General features: G+C 44.9%; 1 protein-coding gene across 5 annotated transcripts in view; it reads right to left on the minus strand.

Moving 5' to 3' along the window:
- Nucleotides 1-18,103, minus strand: part of Lrrc1 (leucine rich repeat containing 1) — a 169,468-nt gene that overhangs the window by 59,765 nt on the left and 91,600 nt on the right. For 2 of the 5 annotated variants that reach the window (XM_039081880.2, NM_001014268.1), the window contains 4 exon segments: nt 16,519-16,663; nt 13,806-13,924; nt 12,434-12,517; nt 3,176-3,291 (listed from right to left, as the gene is read on the minus strand). In XM_039081880.2, coding sequence (XP_038937808.1) covers nt 3,176-3,291; nt 12,434-12,517; nt 13,806-13,924; nt 16,519-16,663 — 464 coding nt within the window. 5 annotated transcript variants of the gene reach the window in all.

The following is an 18,103-nucleotide window of genomic DNA, read 5'->3' on the forward strand; positions in this document are numbered from 1 at the left end:
GGTGATAAAAGCCGAAATAAATTACTAGACTCTCCAACAGCGGACATTATAATCGTATTCCAGCTCACATTAACGAGTTATCTGAAACACTAGCTTCCCTGCAAACAGCCCAAGTGCCAGCCAGCTCCAACACAGATGCTGCTGACCAGCCCAAGTGCCAGCCAGCTCCAACACAGATGCTGCTGACCAAGTCCGCACCACAGACCAGTCCATTCTCAACGGGTCAGTACAGAAATGTTCCCCACAGTGCTCCTGTCCCTTCTCCATCTGCACACACTCTGCTGGCCGGGCCAAGCCCCTACCCTGGCCTGGCTGTGGCCTGCTCCTTGTAGACACACACACTCCTCTGCTTCCCTCAGGAAGATGGCCTCACTAGATGTCAGAAAATGTTATAAATACCCAGCTTTCCAGGGGAGCCACTTCTCTGTGCCACTGAGTAAATGGAACCAGCACAGGAAACCCCATGGTCTCACTTCCACACAACACTGTATTCTATTCAGCACCACACGCCCCAGAAATAAAAGGCTGGTGTTTACTGGTTTACGCCGATGGGCAAGGACGAGAGCAAACAAACTGTGACCAACGCCAGCCTCAAGTGACCTTCCATGCCTCAGGAATATTACAGCAACCAACAGCTTTGCCAAAGGTATTCAAGAGCCCAGTGTGAGTGCTGGCCAACAGTGTTACCCAACGTCAGCCAATGGGCGAGCGCTGCTCCACTTTAACGTCTCATCTGTTTGCTACTTCCAAGTGGATTTCCTAGTTTCAAGCGGTTTTTACTAGATAAAAAAGTCTGAAGTGTATAAAAGGTTAGAACAGAAGCGATGAGAAAAAAAGTAGCGAAATATGTCAAATGAAAGCCCCATACCCTGCAGGTCTCAGCCACTGCTTACTGACAGGAGGACTGCCAGCCATCATCTGGGCTAGTGCACGAATACGGTTTTGTTTTAGAAGACAAGAAACAAAACAGTGCAACACCATTCAGCACTGGCTTTTCAGTCAGAATCATGAGTCTTCATTTGAATGCAAAAAAAATAAAACCCCAACAACTCATTTTTGATGACTTAATAGTCCAGTTGAAAGATGTTTAAACTGTTTTATTAGGACATTTGTGTATGCACACACATACACACACGCACGCACGCACGCACACACACACACACAGGCACTGTTTCTAGTACTTGGTAGTATTTACATTGAAGCAAGAGCCCCACACATCTACCCTGCTGTGTGTTCCTGGTCAGTAGCTCTAGGCAGAGAGGTTAGTAAGTGTTAGGAAATTCTGTCCCGTGTCCAAGAGTAGCTGAAGATAAAGGACACTTCCTGTCCCTGCCGGGGGGTTGGGGGGGGGGGCTCCTACATGGTACTCTACTCGTGTGTCACACATCCTATCAGGTCCGTTACAGCAAGCTCCTACAGGAGCAGGCAGTCCCAGCAGCTAGCACTGCCTGTATATGCGTGAGAGCAGAGATGAGGCTACGACTTCAGTCATCCCCCCCATGACAGTTCTGCAGGTCTCAACACTGACATGGTAGTCTGACTATTATTATTGGTTTTGCTACCGAAATTTTACAACAAGTAGTGATTAAACACTTTTAAAGGCTGAGAATCTAGCTACGAATTTATATATGGGTGGACAAAATGTCACATTTGACTGACTCAGATGATGACTGTGTACCTCAACAATTAAATGTGTGTCTCCACGCAACCCAAGCATAACACAAGATTAAGTCCCATTTCTTCTGAGAACTGGATAATGAATGCCCTACTCATAGGAAACAGTTTTAAAAGTCAGAGTCATCTTTCTGCTCAAGAATTGAGAGTGCAAATTCATGGTCAAGGACCAGGAAAGGGTTCAGAGTTCCTGAGTTTCCTGGGCTGCAAAGAGGAGGAAGCAGCTGGATAGAACAGTGACCCTCCTCACGATGCAAAGGCTGCAGTGAGCAGACAGCAGAAACCAAGGTTCAGTACAAATCACCCTGAGTTTCCAGTCAACCGAGACTTCTCCTGAGCAGTGACCTTTAAAGCCACAGCTCACCTCCATTACAGCTCATTTAACCCAGTTGTCTGCGGGTCCATTGCAAGGGACAAAGAGTGGAGGCTTGTGCCTGACCTAAGTGACCAGCTAATCAGATGTGGGAGCGAGTCCTCCAGCACTCTTCACATTGTGGGCCTCTGCCAAGTAAAGTCAGCTTTCTCCAGATTAATGCATTACTGTTGATCTAGCCCTATCACTTACAAAGGCAATTTTTTAAATCTCTGTTAACAATGAAGACTATAACACACGTTTCAATACCAAGCTGCTCATTCTGCAAACCACTTGGTTGAGTCAAGCATTTACCAGCCGCCCACTGTGCTAGATGCTGTGATGGGACAGGTGACACAATGGCGCAGAATCAGAAAGGTGACGCACATACACGCCAACTGATGATCACCACAGGAAAGCTCTTCACAGAGATCCGAAGGGAAAACAGGAGAGAGAGTGAAGAGCAGGCTGAAGAACAAAGGCAGGGTCGGGGAAGGGAGTCCCTGAAGAAAGGCCAGCCTGCTCAGGCCCAGAGTGGGGATGCTATGTCATGGAGACGCCACCTGGTTCTAACTGTCGTCTGGATTCTGAATCATGTGGACATTATGGAGCCTCTCCCCATACCCATGTCCCTGTCCCTACATGCACAACTTTACTTACAAATTCAGGAAGTTGAAAGTGACTAGGACAGAATATCAAGACTAGTGTTTAGAATTCAGCCAGGTTGGGTGGTATGTGACTCTTCACGGCCTCTCAGGAGGCTGGGGTGAGGAGGATGGCCCGAGGAACATACTGAAACTCTGTCGCGCCTCATATATATATATAAACCCTGATGTAAGCTTTTCTTACAGATAAAGACTCTCTAAGGCCCACTGTGACTTAAACACCTATAAAAGCTACGGCAAGGTCTCTGGCCTGCTTTCTGGGTCTTTTAGATGTACCACCATTCAGGAAGGGCTCTGCTCTGAAATAGTCCAGGTTGTGCTGTCACGGCTCCACTGGCTGTACTAGTTTGGTCCCCGTGCAGAATTCTCTAACCCTGTGATGGTTCAGTAAAGCAGTATATCCCTCAGAAAGATAGGGCCAAGGCGCAGCTACAGAGAGGCACGCAAAGACTGGGACTGGATGTGGATCTGTCTCCTTCTTTACCTGTTCCCTGCCACATCGAGGACGTGAAGTTCCATGGCCTGTGATACTTCTGAAGGTATTCGGGTCAGTCTGTTGTCCCGTATGCAGAACACGGTGAGGCTGCAGCATCCGCCAATCTATAGTGGGAGAGAAAAGCATATTTTCTTTTCTCCATTTTAAGCAGGGGTGTGTGTCGGGGTAAGAAAGCAGGCCAGAGGCATAAAGAAGATGCATATGACTTTGAGTTAAACAATTCTACTTCAAAATATTAGGCTAGAGGTTTAACACTAAGCAATGATATACAGCTCATAGCCTGCCCTGTAACTCCAATATTTTCACTATTCCAGAGTTAAGCAAGGGAGGAAGGGAACTGATATGCAGGAATTGTCACTAAGTACATTTTGATAGCTTTTGGTCCCTCATAAATTAACTTGGTAAAATCACTTTCCCTTGAGGAATGCAAAACCAGTAACATCTTAGCAAGAAGTGACACTGGTAAATGTATACATTTCTGTCAGTCATGGTCAAGTCCTAACAACTACACTGAACCAACAGCTATGTCCACATCTGAGTCTACTCAAAGGTAGTCGAACTTTCAGTGTGTGGTCTTCAAGACACGCTAGTTCACGCCTTTTCTGAGCAATGAGGCCATGAATTTTTGAGTCAGAAAAGCCGAACCAAAGGGAAGGAAAAATAACTTGATCGCACACATAACCTTCTCCCAGACTCCATAAAGCGCTGCATTCTTCTAGCCTTTGCCTTCCTGAGGAGAGAAAGCTCATGAAGGGACCTATTGATTTCTTTCTGACACATGGAAAAATACTACCTTAGGGCCTCTCACTAGAGGAAGATTCCTGAATCCTCAACTGTCTGAATGAAAAAAAAATATATATATATATATATCACCGTAAAAGAAGAGAATGCACCTTTAAAACACTGCTACAGTTGATTTCATGCACAATCCTTTTACTTCTAAGAATATCAGGACTGCAAATTAATATATTTAACTGCAGAGTTCAAACACAACAGATGTAAACGTATTAACATTATGAAACACAGATTTACAACTGTCTCGTCACAGAGCGAGCACCTCAATGCACAGTAAGGTGGGACTAAACCTTTCAGGTCTCAGATCGAAGCCTGTCATGCCAGTAAAACCAGTTTATTCACTGTATATTTAGACAATCACTTCTTACAGAAATGTCTTCCTGTTATAAAACAATCTTACCGGTAATCCTAATTGGCTGGTTGTCCTTCAGCCCCTCCAGTTTTCCAGAACCTTCTGGTCATTATAATAAACTACCCTCTACATTTCTTTCATAATTACGGATCATCACTCTAACAGGACAAAATGTCTCTGGAAAGTCTTAAGGTCGTTTGACCAGATTACTGTTTATTTGTACAGTTAGACTACTTGACAAGAGTAGTGCCTTTCTTACCTACCCACCATCCATTGCTTCTGCCTACTCAAGGACGCTCACACAGCTTATCTCCTGTGATAAGCATGGTTTAGGTGATAGGTGGGAGTTACCCACTTCTCATAGATGTAGAGACAGTAGAACTCTTCTGTGTTCTAGCAAGATTAACAAGAGTAGTTCTTGAGTTTTCAAAACCAAGAGCCCAATGCAGTGCCATGAAAGAGGTGAGCTGCTGTCTCCCATCTGGCTTGGCACTGCATGAAAGAGAGGAAGGAAATTGCTGGCTCTACCTAGAAGTCCAGGAACATCATGGGAAGCGATCAAAGCCCCATCCTTCTGAGGTCTGACATCACTGTCTCTGAAAAGCTTAGGTGGTCCTGACAAAGATCTCCTCGTGGGAAGTTCTCACAGAACACCATTCCCAACCCACCCAGGGGCCAGCATCCCTACCAGACCCGAGTGCAGTGTGGGCTATGGGTTTGTATAAGAGTCCGTCTTTCAAGGCTGTGCTCAGCAGCCACACCTCTGGCTAACTTTGAAAAGAGAAGCTTTATCCATACCCAAAGGAGGCAAAAGAGGCAATATCAGTTGCTTGCCTATGGGCATCTTGCCTTGACAATGTCTCATCTCAGCCCCCCATATGTGTTTGGGGACCCCAAGCTATACTATGTCAATGTTTTCCAATTCTATCTTATGCATATATTGCATGGTAAAAATTGCTTAATTAAAGAAGACCAGAGGGCACAAAAAAATGAGGATAAGCTAATACCCCTAAGTACTAGATGAGAACAGCATAAATGTGCACTGGAGTGTATATGCTATCTGCTGGGTTTATAACCTCATCTCCTCTCACTTTCTCTTTCCTCAAGCAGTGGCAGGCAGCTATGTGCAGGAGCCTCCTATGTTCTGGGCTGTCAAAGCCGGCAGCCTCCTGATAGCCAGTGTTTATGTTGTCTGGAGGACAATGTCAGCACCACACAGCACATGCTGCAAAGTTTGAAAGAGGAGGCCCTGGCCACTCTTGAAACCATGCTGTCAGATACGCCTTCCTGTCAAAAACCTGCTTACACATCAGCCAGCAAGGAAGGGCATGCGATTTTGTCTTTTAGAAAGAAAAATATTAGTAACAGCAGCTTCAAAACAGCTCAAGAGCTAGTTTATTATGGATACTAAGGAGAGTGTCAGGCATGGAGAGAGGGGATGCTGTGAGGTCATGCACACATCTGTGAGGTTCTAGGCTGAGTCACTTATTCTGTAGGTTTGGATCAGTCCACTTCAACCAAAAGTAACGGCAAGAAACTCTGAATGAAACCAGGCGTGTAATTGGTGCCTATCCTGGCTGCCGCTGTTCAGCAGCTCTTCTGTTCCAAGAAGTGAAAGCCACAGATGTGAATGACAAGTCTAACCAACACTTGAGTATTCATGGAACTCCTGGAACTACCCCAGCAGTGGCTTCCTTTTTTTTGTAGAGTTTACCTGGACCTTTTAAGAACTGTCTGATTGACCGCATATCCCAATTCTCTTTTATATGAAAACTCAGTTAGGGACAGACATGAGCTCACTATCATGTTACCCGATCATGTGTGTGTATTCTGATCTCTTTTTTGGTTTCACAGGCAGAATTTGAAGGTTCCCTGGCGGTCATCAGGATAAAATGTCTATTATCACTTAGAAATTCTGGGAAGCAGAGCCACTATTTAAATAACCTATTACCAGTTATGTAGGAAGGTGGTATTTTAAACCTCCCTTAAACCACTAATAACACCTTCCAAGAATACATCGGTTTGGATCTGGAGTCTCTAAAAACTACAGAATGTAGCAGGAAACCCTAGTTTAGCTCTTTTGTGTCTATGTTAATTCCAAATGATCCTATCGGTAACTGTCTGCCATTAAGCCAACCCAGGCAGGACCTGGGGGTGAGCACTGCAGCCTCTAAAGCAGCAGCTCTTCACCTGCCTAACGCTGAGACCCTTTAATACAGATCCTCACGCTATGGTGGCCTCCCCGCCCGACCATAAAACTATTTTCTTGTTGCATCCTTACAATTGGATTTTGTTATTGTTGTGAATCATAATGCAAATATCTGTGCTAGCTGGTGGTCTTAGACAGGCCTCTCAGATGATCTTAAGTGACCCCTGTGAAGGGGTCGCAAGCCACAGGTTGAGAAGCAGTACTCTAGGGGGTAAACTCTTCTGGAGCAGCCATCATACCAATGACTCAGAGAAGCAGCCAAGGTCACATGTATGAGGCTGTTTTCCCATGATTCACTATTGGAAGCAGAATAGAGGCCACATTTCACAGGCAAAAAGGAAAACTTACAAAGAAAACAAAATCTGGTCTGAAAGACAAGGTGAACAAAAATAATATACATAATTTTAGAATCCTTTTCAGAGCCTTGCTATATTATAAAAATGTTCCCACTTCAGGAACGTTTTTGAAATTATATGGTTTGGGGATTCTACAAAGTATTGGACCACACATGTAACAAGACATGACCTTTAGTGTGAGTATGCACACACATGCACATATCAAGAACATATTCTAATGTCATTATACTGCTCAAGGATTTTATTGACTGCACAGTATTTTCCCCTGTAGATACATAACAGATTATTACACAATCCATCCATGTTTGATGTTCCTAGTTAGTTTTATCCCCGCCCCTCCCCCCTTCCCCCCAACTCTGGTTTTTCAGGCAGAGTTTCACTGTGTGGCCCTCGCTGTCCTGGAACTGACTCTGTAGACCAGGCTGATGAACTCAGAGATCTGCCAGCCTCTGCGTCCCAGCTGGGATTAAAGGTGTGAGCCACCACTATGGCGATATAGTCAGTTCTAACACTTCTTTGATTCCCTCCCAGCACTAGTTTAATAATCTGTTGAATGTGATACTGATTATATCACAAAAGTACAGTAAAAATCAGACAATAAGCACATGACACAAGAGACTGGCCCATGATGGCCGCAACTATTTACACTCAGGACGGTTTCTGGAACATGTGAGCCGCTTCATGTGTGTCTAGGATGGTCCCTGCTGTATAAAATCCAAAATACAGCCTGTGTGTGTGTCAGTATCCATGGCCTAATTTTTAGAATAAACTTCTAGAGACAGAAGAACAAAGGGGATATGCATGTTGTTAAGGTTCTTAATAATCTCGGTAGCCTCTCCCGTGACAGCCCTAGACATCCATCCTGACAGGATACTATGTACTGCCCTGTACTATTTGCCACACCTCTGTGAAAACCAAGGAAGCTGATTCCCCTACTCTCCCTTTCCGGGTGTCACTTGGTTTTGCTTTTGCTTACTGTTCCATCTTTTGCTAAGTGACATAAAGAACTTGCTAATAATCATTAAGATTTTCTTCATTTGGGATCAACTGTCTTCCTACCTGTAAGCTGTTTCTTATCCTCTTTCAGATAAGAAATCGTCAAGGAAACAAGTCTATCATAAATATCTGTTTGCTCCTCACATGCATGTGAGGCTTGGTGTGCATTTGAAGGTCAGGGGCGATCTCATCTTTTCTAGGGTCTAATTCTCCTAGTTTGTAGACACAGGGTCTCTCGCTGGCCTGGACCCCCTCGTTAGGCTAGTCTGCCAGGTCAGGAAGCCCCAGGGACCCAAGAGCCTCTTTCTTCAGTGTTGGGTTACACACTTAGCTTTTTAACAAGGCCTCCAGGGACTGAACTCAGGTCCTCATGCTTGTGGGGCAGGTATTGTATTCACCGAGCCAGCTCTAGCCTTGTCAACTGTTTCTTGGATGATTTATTTCCTCTTACAGATTTAGGAACCTACTCTCAGTCTTCAGATCTTAGGGCCAACTGTAATTTATTCTACTATGTATCAAATACTTATTCTATATTATACTTTCTATCAATAATCTTTTTTTTTATTAACTTGAGTATTTCTTATATACATTTCGAGTGTTATTCCCTTTCCCGGTTTCCGGGCAAACATCCCCCTCCCCCCTCCCCTTCCTTATGGGTGTTCCCCTCCCCATCCTCCCCCCATTGCTGCCCTCCCCCCAACAATCTAGTTCACTGGGGGTTCAGTCTTAGCAGGACCCAGGGCTTTCCCTTCCACTGGTGCTCTTACTAGGATATTCATTGCTACCTATGAGGTCAGAGTCCAGGGTCAGTCCATGTATAGTCTTTAGGTAGTAGCTTAGTCCCTGGAAGCTCTGGTTGCTTGGCATTGTTGTTCATAAGGGGTCTCGAGCCCCTTCAAGCTCTTCCAGTTCTTTCTCTTCTATCAATAATCTTAAACTGGAAGGGCAACTTAGACTAAAACAAATTTAACGACAAGCTGTCTATGGAATGAATGCTCAATCACCACAGACATTTCTGAACATCAGAATACTTATAGGGAATTAATATTTGTACACTGCCTGAATAAAACAAAAGCTTTTATGAATGTTGTTAAAGTTCTACCTTATCCTATTTGACCAAATAGGTTATGATATAGTTGGGACACTTTTCTCAGCTTGATCCAATACAGAAAATAAACAAACAAACAAACAAACAAGCAAACAAGCACGCAAGCAAACATATCCTCTATGTTCTAAACATGGCCATATGCTCGATTTCTTTTGGCCAGAAGGTGTTTCAAGGAAGTGCTTGGCTGGGAATACTGAAGGCGCTGTCCTCCTGCATCAGACCCACGCTCACACCGGCTCCTGCCCATGCTCTCCTCCGCTTAACTCTTCCCCATTCCCAGAGTGTACAAACATAAACCACAGAATGAGAAATGAAACACACGAGTAAGTGCTGGGAGCTCAGACGCATGCCAGGTGGAGCGAACGGGCCCGGTGGAGCCTTCCCACCACGAGCCAGAATCACGCTGACAAAGCACGATGCAGTGAAGGTGGATGAGGCAGCAAAAGATGCCTTTCAGGGTTTCTGAGTAACTTACAGCGTAAGTCACAGAAAAGCATCCTTTTGTGACTAATCTCAACCAATGTGAAAAACACATACTGAGCCAACGGACCGGCCATGCAGTCACTGCACCTATTTACAGAGAGGACGGCCATACTGTACAAGGCGGGGCGCACACGGAATGCAGCCAGGTTGGATCTTCATGCACTTAGGAAGCCAAACGGGAGGTTGAGATGGAACTGTAGTCAGAACAATACTTACAAGATGACAAGTTTACCTGACTTTTCTAAAACTCCAAGCAGCTAACAATTAAGAAAACAAGAAACATTCATTGATTTCCAAATGGTTACTACAAATAACACCATGACACACAAACTGGGCCCTTTACTGTGACCCAAACGGTACAAACATCTTCCCCTCAGTCATTGGGAAAGGAGACGGAAATACATGCGGCTGAAAAGTAAGGAGACTGACAATGTGTAATACCAACCAGTAAGACGACGACACAGTACAGGGAAAACTACAGGGCAAACCAACAGCAGTTATACAACTAGGGATTTGGGATGTAAAAACAGATTCGTTCTTGTTTTGGCCTAGATATACTATGTATGCAACTTAACTGATTGAGGAAAAAAAAAGCTAATATATTTTTGTCAAAGGAAAGCATAAGATTTGATGGAGTGGTATCCGCATAGAGGTAGAGCTGGAGTTCACACACACGGACAATCACGGGGAAGACCACACTAACTGTACACACCAGTGACTTGATACGTGGTTGGGACACTCTGTGGTTTAGTTGTTGAGCCCTGAGGAGCCAAGCAGTCAGATCGTTTCTCACGGGGACCAAGCATGTGACCCACAGCAGAGCCGGACACATAGACTTGGTGAGTTTCTTTATCTAGGGGGTGCAGAGCTGAAGATAGTCTAGAAAGATCTCACTTCTAAGAGTCAAAATGTTTCTACTTTATCAAGAGGATAAAGAAAAAAGCATCCATTTTATTCACTTATAAAACCCTTCGTGCCAGGAAATCAACCAGAATGTACCAGAAAATAAACAAAACATGAAGATGTAAGTGCCTTAGAGCTAACCATGTTTGGTGGTGGACTTCAGGAGACACAGAGGTGCTACGTGAGACGCTAACCAGAAACATGCTGGAGAATCACTCTGTCAAGACAAAGACGAGTCCCTGTTACAATGACAGAGGCAGCTTTACAATTTAAAGATTTGCAAAGTTCTTGGCTAAAACGTGTCCCTGGAAGAAAGGATTCACAAGGGATCCAGAGACGCTGGGAGAATGCTGTCATTAAACTCCAAAGTAGCATTTGCACCACGATGCCCCTATGCTGTACTAATGTTTAGAGCACCCAGACTAGAGATCACTTGGCCTTTCCTTACTTAACCAAGGGTTCCCACACTCTCCAGAACGCACTGGTGAAAATGCACTGCTGTGTCAGAATCCGCTGCTTGGCCTGCTTTTACTGACACAGGAATCAGAGATCAGGTCAGAGGTTATTTTGGAGCTAAAGACTGACCGGCCTCAGTTTCTGCATCTGTGAACTTAGGAGGTCATGACTTCAGGACACTGAGTATGTTGACTACACAGAGGTGCCATGGACCACACAGGGTTAAGGAAGAGAGTGACACATCTTCTTGTGCTGGCTCTGCCTCCAGTCCTATCTCCATCCACAAGTGCTAGTCTACAAGGGGAAAACGAGTGCTCACACTATCAGCAGTGTTTCGCTTTACTGTCTGCAGAGTAGAACCAAATGTTTTGATGAGCAGACTCTTAGTTGTGTCCCGATTTGGCTGAGAGGTAGACTTGAGTATTTCTGTTGCTGACAGTTTGGTTTAGATGTGATGGCTCATGTTAAAGGTGTGTCGGATTATAAAATGTGCTGTGCTCTTAATCTGTATCCTGTCATTTCCACTCAGGAAAGTTATCCCTGTGAACTGGGCTCTGTGAGCAGAGAACTAATCGAGGAAAAGAAAGAGGAAGCCCACACACCCTGTATAGTAGCCCTAGAAAAGTAGGTGGGCCTCAGGTTCTGGCTGGTTAAATACCAATTCTGAAACTATTCCAAGCGGGTGGAAGGGTCAAAGGAAGGAAATATGAACACAAAACTGAATCTGGCCAATGATCATGGCAAAGGAAGAGGATTTTTCTATGAGAGCCCAACAATCAGGAAGCCTCACCAATGGTCTATTCCATAAAGGGAACGGTAAGGACCATGAACTCAGCCTTTAGCTGTGTTACAAGCATTAGAAACAACAAAAGGGGAAGCCCAGTCTTACTCCTTCCAGTACAGCTCTCCCAGCCCCCCTGACTGTAAACCACCACAAAGGGCACTGGAGACCTCCACACTTTGTGCTCTGTGGGTTATCTCTTTGGTTGGCACTTCCACCTCCTCTGATGGACTTCAAAGCCTCTGAAAAGCCTAGAGCTCCTTTGTGCAATGGAAGCTGGTTGTCTCCTTTTACTAGAGGGATAGATGGCGGTGAGAGGAGGAGGGTGGTGACATAGGAGGAAGAGGGGGTGATGGTGGTGAAGGTAGATATGCCTTTGTAAAGGCTTCCTACCTAGACATTAACTTGTCCTGGTTTAAATCTGTGATGAGAAACAGGGTTGTATGGAGGTCCACTTTTATAAACACAGTAACCGTCTATGGTTATATGTGACAGTTAAACTCGAAATCATCCACATCCTCTGGCAAACTCCCAAATTGTCCACTTTTGTAAATAGAGCTGTTCTCTTTCTATCAAAATATCACTCTCTTTCTTCTATTTAAATCTTATCAACATGCCTTTCTCAGCTCTCTTTAATGTTACTGATAACCACTCTCGGATTCAGTCCTCCAACCACGTTCACGCTCATAACCTTAATATATTATACATCTATTAAACATTAAAAAGAATCAAGCCAATGCTCAAGGACATTTTTCAACCTTTACATGTAATAATTATTACCATTTTTATTTCTTTAGCAGCACATACCTCTTTTGGTAATGACACTAGTTTATTCCTGTCTGCATTCAAGTTGTTCAACTTCTTAAGTTTTCCAATGCTCGTAGGTAAGGTCTGTTAAAATAATGCTTTTGTTATTAACTGACCACTGACTTCTTTAAGCTTAGCTCAACAGAAAAAAGCAATTATGTACAAGGACTTTAAAAGTATCAGCAAAAGAAAATACTTTTTGAATATCTGAGGTCTGTGATGGGATCTTGGAGAAACGTAACTAAGTGTTCTGACTTGCTGTTGATGTGGTCGTATGTCTGAAAGGAAATGAATGAAAGGCAGACAGGGAAAGGTGATATCTTCCACTCAGACAAGTGTGTGTTCGCACCCTCGAGGCTGAGACCTGCCCTGCTCGCATACCAGACAACCACTGGTGGACAGCAGCTCTGACTCGAGAAGGCCAGAACGCTGCACAGCGACTGTGAGCCTAGGGGAGCAGAAAGACCCGGGTGGGCAGGAAGAAAGCTAGGCAGGGCTGGCGTGCACGGCAGAGCCCTCGAGCAGCAGGCTGGGCTCACTGGGGCTCTCTACCATCACAGTAGAATCTGAGGGTGACTGTTGTTACAACTTTTATTTGTAAGCCTAAAACCACGGCTAAGGCAGGACTTTAAAAGTATGCGCAAAAGAAAGCACTTTTTGTATATCTGAGGTTTGTAATGGGTCTCATGTGATGGGAGGTTTGATGAGGGAGCTTCGGCCAGGTCTAAGTTCTCGCTCTTCTTAGGCTGTCTCTCACTGTTCTTTCCACCAAAGGAAAAACTATTTTACTTAACAACACAGAGAGGGGGAAGAAATGGAGGAAGCACAGGGTAAAGGAGCGTGACCAAGGGACAGTGAAGAGAGCACAGAGGGCTCGCCTCTTGAAAAGGAATGCACAAGGCGACTACAGTAGAGGAAAAGGGGACAAACAGAGGACCCGACAAAGCAAAGGGAGGGGCAGGAAGGGAGTGGACAACAGAGCCTGCCTGCCACTGCTCTGACCCACCTGGGGAAGGTGGTGTGTGCACTCTTCGCCCCTGGTAGGGAGAGGAAGCTTGGTCAAAGTGTGAGTCTGGGCGGCTGTCTCCAGTCCTTGTTTTTAGGGTGCAGGTAGCAATGGTCTTGCTCAGAGTTTTCAGACACCTTTCTCCAGTTCAGAAGACAGGATAGTCTAAGCATCCACACCCCCAGGGCTTTCCCAGGGGAGTCACCATTCCTCCTCCTGAGCGGACTCACACCCCGGACACATGCAGCTTACAGGTAGGCTTCACTGGGGATAGGTGTGGAGTGAGCTCAGTAAGCACACATGCTCTGCGTGTGGAGTCAAAACACTCCTCGATTATGTAACTAAAGTTGGTCTTCAGGCACTTACCAGGAGCCGGTTTTCCGTAAGAACTAATTCGGTGAGATTTTCACAATCCCCAATTGCTTCAGGCAACTGTGTGAGTCTGTTCTGATCCAACTTCAAGATTGACAGCTTCTTTAGTTTTCCTATAAAAATGTCATTTAAACTCATTAGCTGTGATTCTTTGCCTAATGACCACTTGGGGTTTTTTCCCCCCCATCTGCTGTTCTTTTTCATTTCAAATAATTACTTGTTTTTTTTTCTTCATCCAGCTTTTCAAACTGATACTATATCAGTCTCATTTAGATCACTAAAGGTCAAGAGTCAGAGTAATTTGTTCAGCACATCAGAAAATAGGCAATTAGAAACAAATCGTTTGAAAGGACTAACTAAAAAGACCGAAAGCCAGGAATTTTGATGAAGGACAAATAGTTGTCTACTGGTGCACTCATAAGAGTTTTGTGGATGGGAGGGACCCTCATGTGACTCCATCATCCTGACTATAATAGCTGAGTAGACCCCTGTGAACGCAACAGCTCAGTGAAGATCCTACCTGAGGTAGCTCTGGGTGTGCAGAAAGATCAGAAGCTCCAAAGAGCTTCTGAACAGGAAGTCTTGACAGACTCCCAGAGGACAAGAGGAAAGAAGAATGAGTCTAACAGCCACCTCCAAGTCCCCAGGGAAAAGAGAAAGAAAAAAAGTCCCTACGTCATTCGGATCCTTCCTTTCAACTGATGTCAGGGAAACAAACAGCACAGGCACCCCTCATTGTCTACTGAGATCCGAGCATGACGCCTTCCCCCATCAAATGACACAGAAACATGAAGCAGGGCAAAGAGAAATGACGAAGAGCTATCTGATCTTGAGCAGAGCCATGGGGCAAGGAGTCAACAATTAGTTCACTATGTAGCCTAATCAATAACATAGCAAGTGCCCGGTAGCTCTCCACATGCCCTTGCCGTCAGAAGTCATGCTGGTATTACACAGGGCACAGGGCAGCTTGAGGCGTCTCCTTAACCCTATCCCAGCTGGAGGTTCTACAGCCTGAAGAGTTCAGGTGAATGTGATACTTGTTTTCTCCAAGAAGGATCACAAAGTAATTTGTAGCAATTATGTCTGTTTTTGTTAAAGCTTTTCAAATGAAACTGAGATTTATGATCGACAACATTTTGCCCATCTGAACTATAGGATACACTAAGCCTGCTACAGAGGGCCGTGCTACAGACAGCCCTTTAATGCTCACAGTAGGTCAGCTCCTCTCTGTGGATTCCTCCGATTCCAAATCTAGTCTCGACAGCACATGATGCCATATGATTCTGAATGATCTACAAAGTCGAAATCCCCATCCGGTTTTAACTGGTACTAACCAAACATGGTGCCTGTAGCCTACCTAGCTAACCACTGCCCTTGGGTATCATTTTCACTCTGACCTTGGCCACACTCTTCTTTACAACCTGTGGTTAAACACAGGTCCTTACTATAGGCATGAGGGAGCACTGGGATGGGGATACCCTGCCTTTACACTCTCTCTCCCTCTCTGTGTGCATGTGTGCATGTGTGTGCATGTTTTAATTCCATTTTGATAATTTCATTTAATTAATTTTTAATTTATTGATTCTGTTTTCAAAATTTCTAGATTATGTAACTTTCTATCTGAGAAATTCAAACAAATGAACAACAACCAAAAAAAGCACATTAAGAGACATTTATTTTTCTCACAGGATTAGCAGTACATACAAGGAAAACATTATGAAAATCTATATTAAAAAAACAAATTTAGGACACCTTGTTTATTAAGGCAAGAAAGAGATATTAGAAAAAAACGTTTTCTCACAGTTTAAATAACATGTTTTCCTATCACATTCTGTAAAGACATTTTTTTTAATCACATTCTGAACTAACTTCTCACATGGGTCTAAGTTCTTTTATAAGAAAGAAGATGGGGTCGGTGTGGTGTAGCCTCATGGAGACAGATCTCCATGAGGTTAAAGCCAGCCTGCTCTATATAGCCAACTCCAGGAGAGCCAGAGGTATATAGTGAGACACTGTCTCGGAGGAGGGAGGGAGGGAGTGAGGGGAGGAGGGAGGGAGGGAGGGAGAGAGAGGAGGGGAGGAAGAAGAAGGAGGAGGAAGAGGGGGAGGAGGAGGAAGAGGAGGAAGAGGGAGGGAGGAGGGGGGAGGAGGGGGGAAGAGGAGGGGGAGGAAGGGGAAAAAAGAAAAGAGGAAATACCTGGATTATTTTGAAAGGAAATACCGATGGATGGTTAAAAGATCTCTCCTAAGCTGCTGGAGCGACCAGCTCTATCCCTGTCCCCTTTAAAGCATCTCCCCAGGGCATTCTTCTCAAGAGGACCAAGTCCAGTGCAGACCTAAGCTTTAGTGATGTCTGAGTTATGCCCTCAGGAACAGTTTTGGAGGCTGACAGGAGACGTCCTAGTGACTGTTCATTTGCCTTAAACACACCCTCTCATTTTGATTAATCACTTTTATAATTTTGGATAAAATAGATATGAATCAACACTTGAAAGTAACAATATTATAGGTCTTGTCAAACCAGGATGGATAGACAGATGCATTTGAAACTCATACTGCATTAAATATTCCCTGCTTTCCTTCTTTAAAAACAAAAAAACGAGGAGCCACATTCCCAGCATTGACCAGGACCAGAGAACTACAGCGTGAGTTGCAAAGCCTTTGAGAACAGCGGGAGAACTCTGTGCTGGTACTACTCAGTACTCACCAATGCCGTCGGGAACTGTTTCTAGCAAGTTCTGGGAAACGACCAAGTCTGTCAAGGAAATCAGGCCGCTGATTTCCTCAGGAAGCCTTTCCAGCCTGTTTTCAGACACATCTAAGCAGAGCAGGTTCCTCAGATTCCCTATTTCCTGTGGGGACGGCACAAAAGGGGAAACTCGTGCTCGAAGCTGGCATAGCACAAAGGGATCTGCTATCGGGCAGTTACATCCCAGGGGAAAAAGCAGAGAGTGTGTAAGAGAGCTGGAGGCTGGGAGGCGTGCTGGGAAAGCCTTCTGAGCGTGCACTCGTGAACTCACTCAGATGTGGCCACCTGTGCAAGATGGAGCTGGGCAAAACTCAAGCACAGGCTGGACAGGGCTCCCAAAGCCACACCCCAGCGAGGAGTTACTGGCAGTGGCTGGCTGCTGGGGAAAGGGTTATTTTTCTTTGGGAATGTGGGCCCAATGGTGGGTAATACCCATGTGCATATGGGCAGCATTGGACTCAGTGGGACTGAAAGGAAAAGGAAATAAAAAGAACACGAAGTTGGGAGGGGAGGAAGCGGGACGAGGGGGCTTGGAGGAGGGGAGCTGAGAGTAGGTACAGTTAAAATATGATGTATATATCTGTATGAAAAACTGTTTTTAAATATCCTCAGCTCTCAGGATAGAGAGATGGCTTGGTGATTAAGAACACTGGCTGCCCTTCCAGAAGACTCGAGTCCAATCCCTAACACCCACATGCGGGTATATGACCACCTGTAACTACAGCCCCTGGGGCTCCGATACCTTGTTTAGCCTCCAGGAGCCCTGAGCAAACATGACTGTCAGTCACACAAGAAGGCAGAACCACTCACACATGAAATACTAAAATTAGATAAAATAATTTAAGGTTTCAGTTCTAAGAATGTTACTTTAGCACAAATCTAGGCATAAATACATGAGTAAATTTCTGGACTTCTTTCAGATGAAAATGATGAACTGTATGGATCACCAGGGGGTGTGAAGGAGGTTTTGGGACATTTGATATATAGGCAAATGGGACTTTTCAAGAAACACTTACAGAAGGATCCACTGGAGCTCCGGTTCCTTGTGGTTAGAATGCCATGTCACATGGTCATTTATATACATCCTTTTATTATCAGATGGCTAGTATTTTACTACACTCCTGACATTCCACAGTGTTCTCTCCCACCCAAGGGGTCTCTCCTCAAGGGCTCTACACATGCCCCAGTGAAATCCAAGAATCAGGCGAAGGCTACGGCAAGCAGCTTGTCTGCTTCTCTTTCTGACCTGCAGCCCAGAGTCAGACGCAGAGTCTAATTAGTTTCTCAGCTCCCTCAGTCAGTAAGTGACATCACTGTAACCTTGGCAGCGTGGTAACAGTGACAACTCAAATTTTAGATGAGTGCTTCCTTCTGGCGTCAGACTTCCTGGCCTGGATCTGTCACTCCCCACCCACAGCTCACAGCCCCATCACTGCTGGACCAAACAGTCAAGTGGGCAGTGTGCACACTGTTTTAAAATATGACCACCCACACCATGAAAGGCACAGTCTTTGAGCACTCAGGATTCAAACGCTGCGGTAGC

Source organism: Rattus norvegicus, chromosome 8 (assembly GCF_036323735.1).
Source record: "Rattus norvegicus strain BN/NHsdMcwi chromosome 8, GRCr8, whole genome shotgun sequence".
Lineage (NCBI taxonomy): Eukaryota > Metazoa > Chordata > Mammalia > Rodentia > Muridae > Rattus > Rattus norvegicus.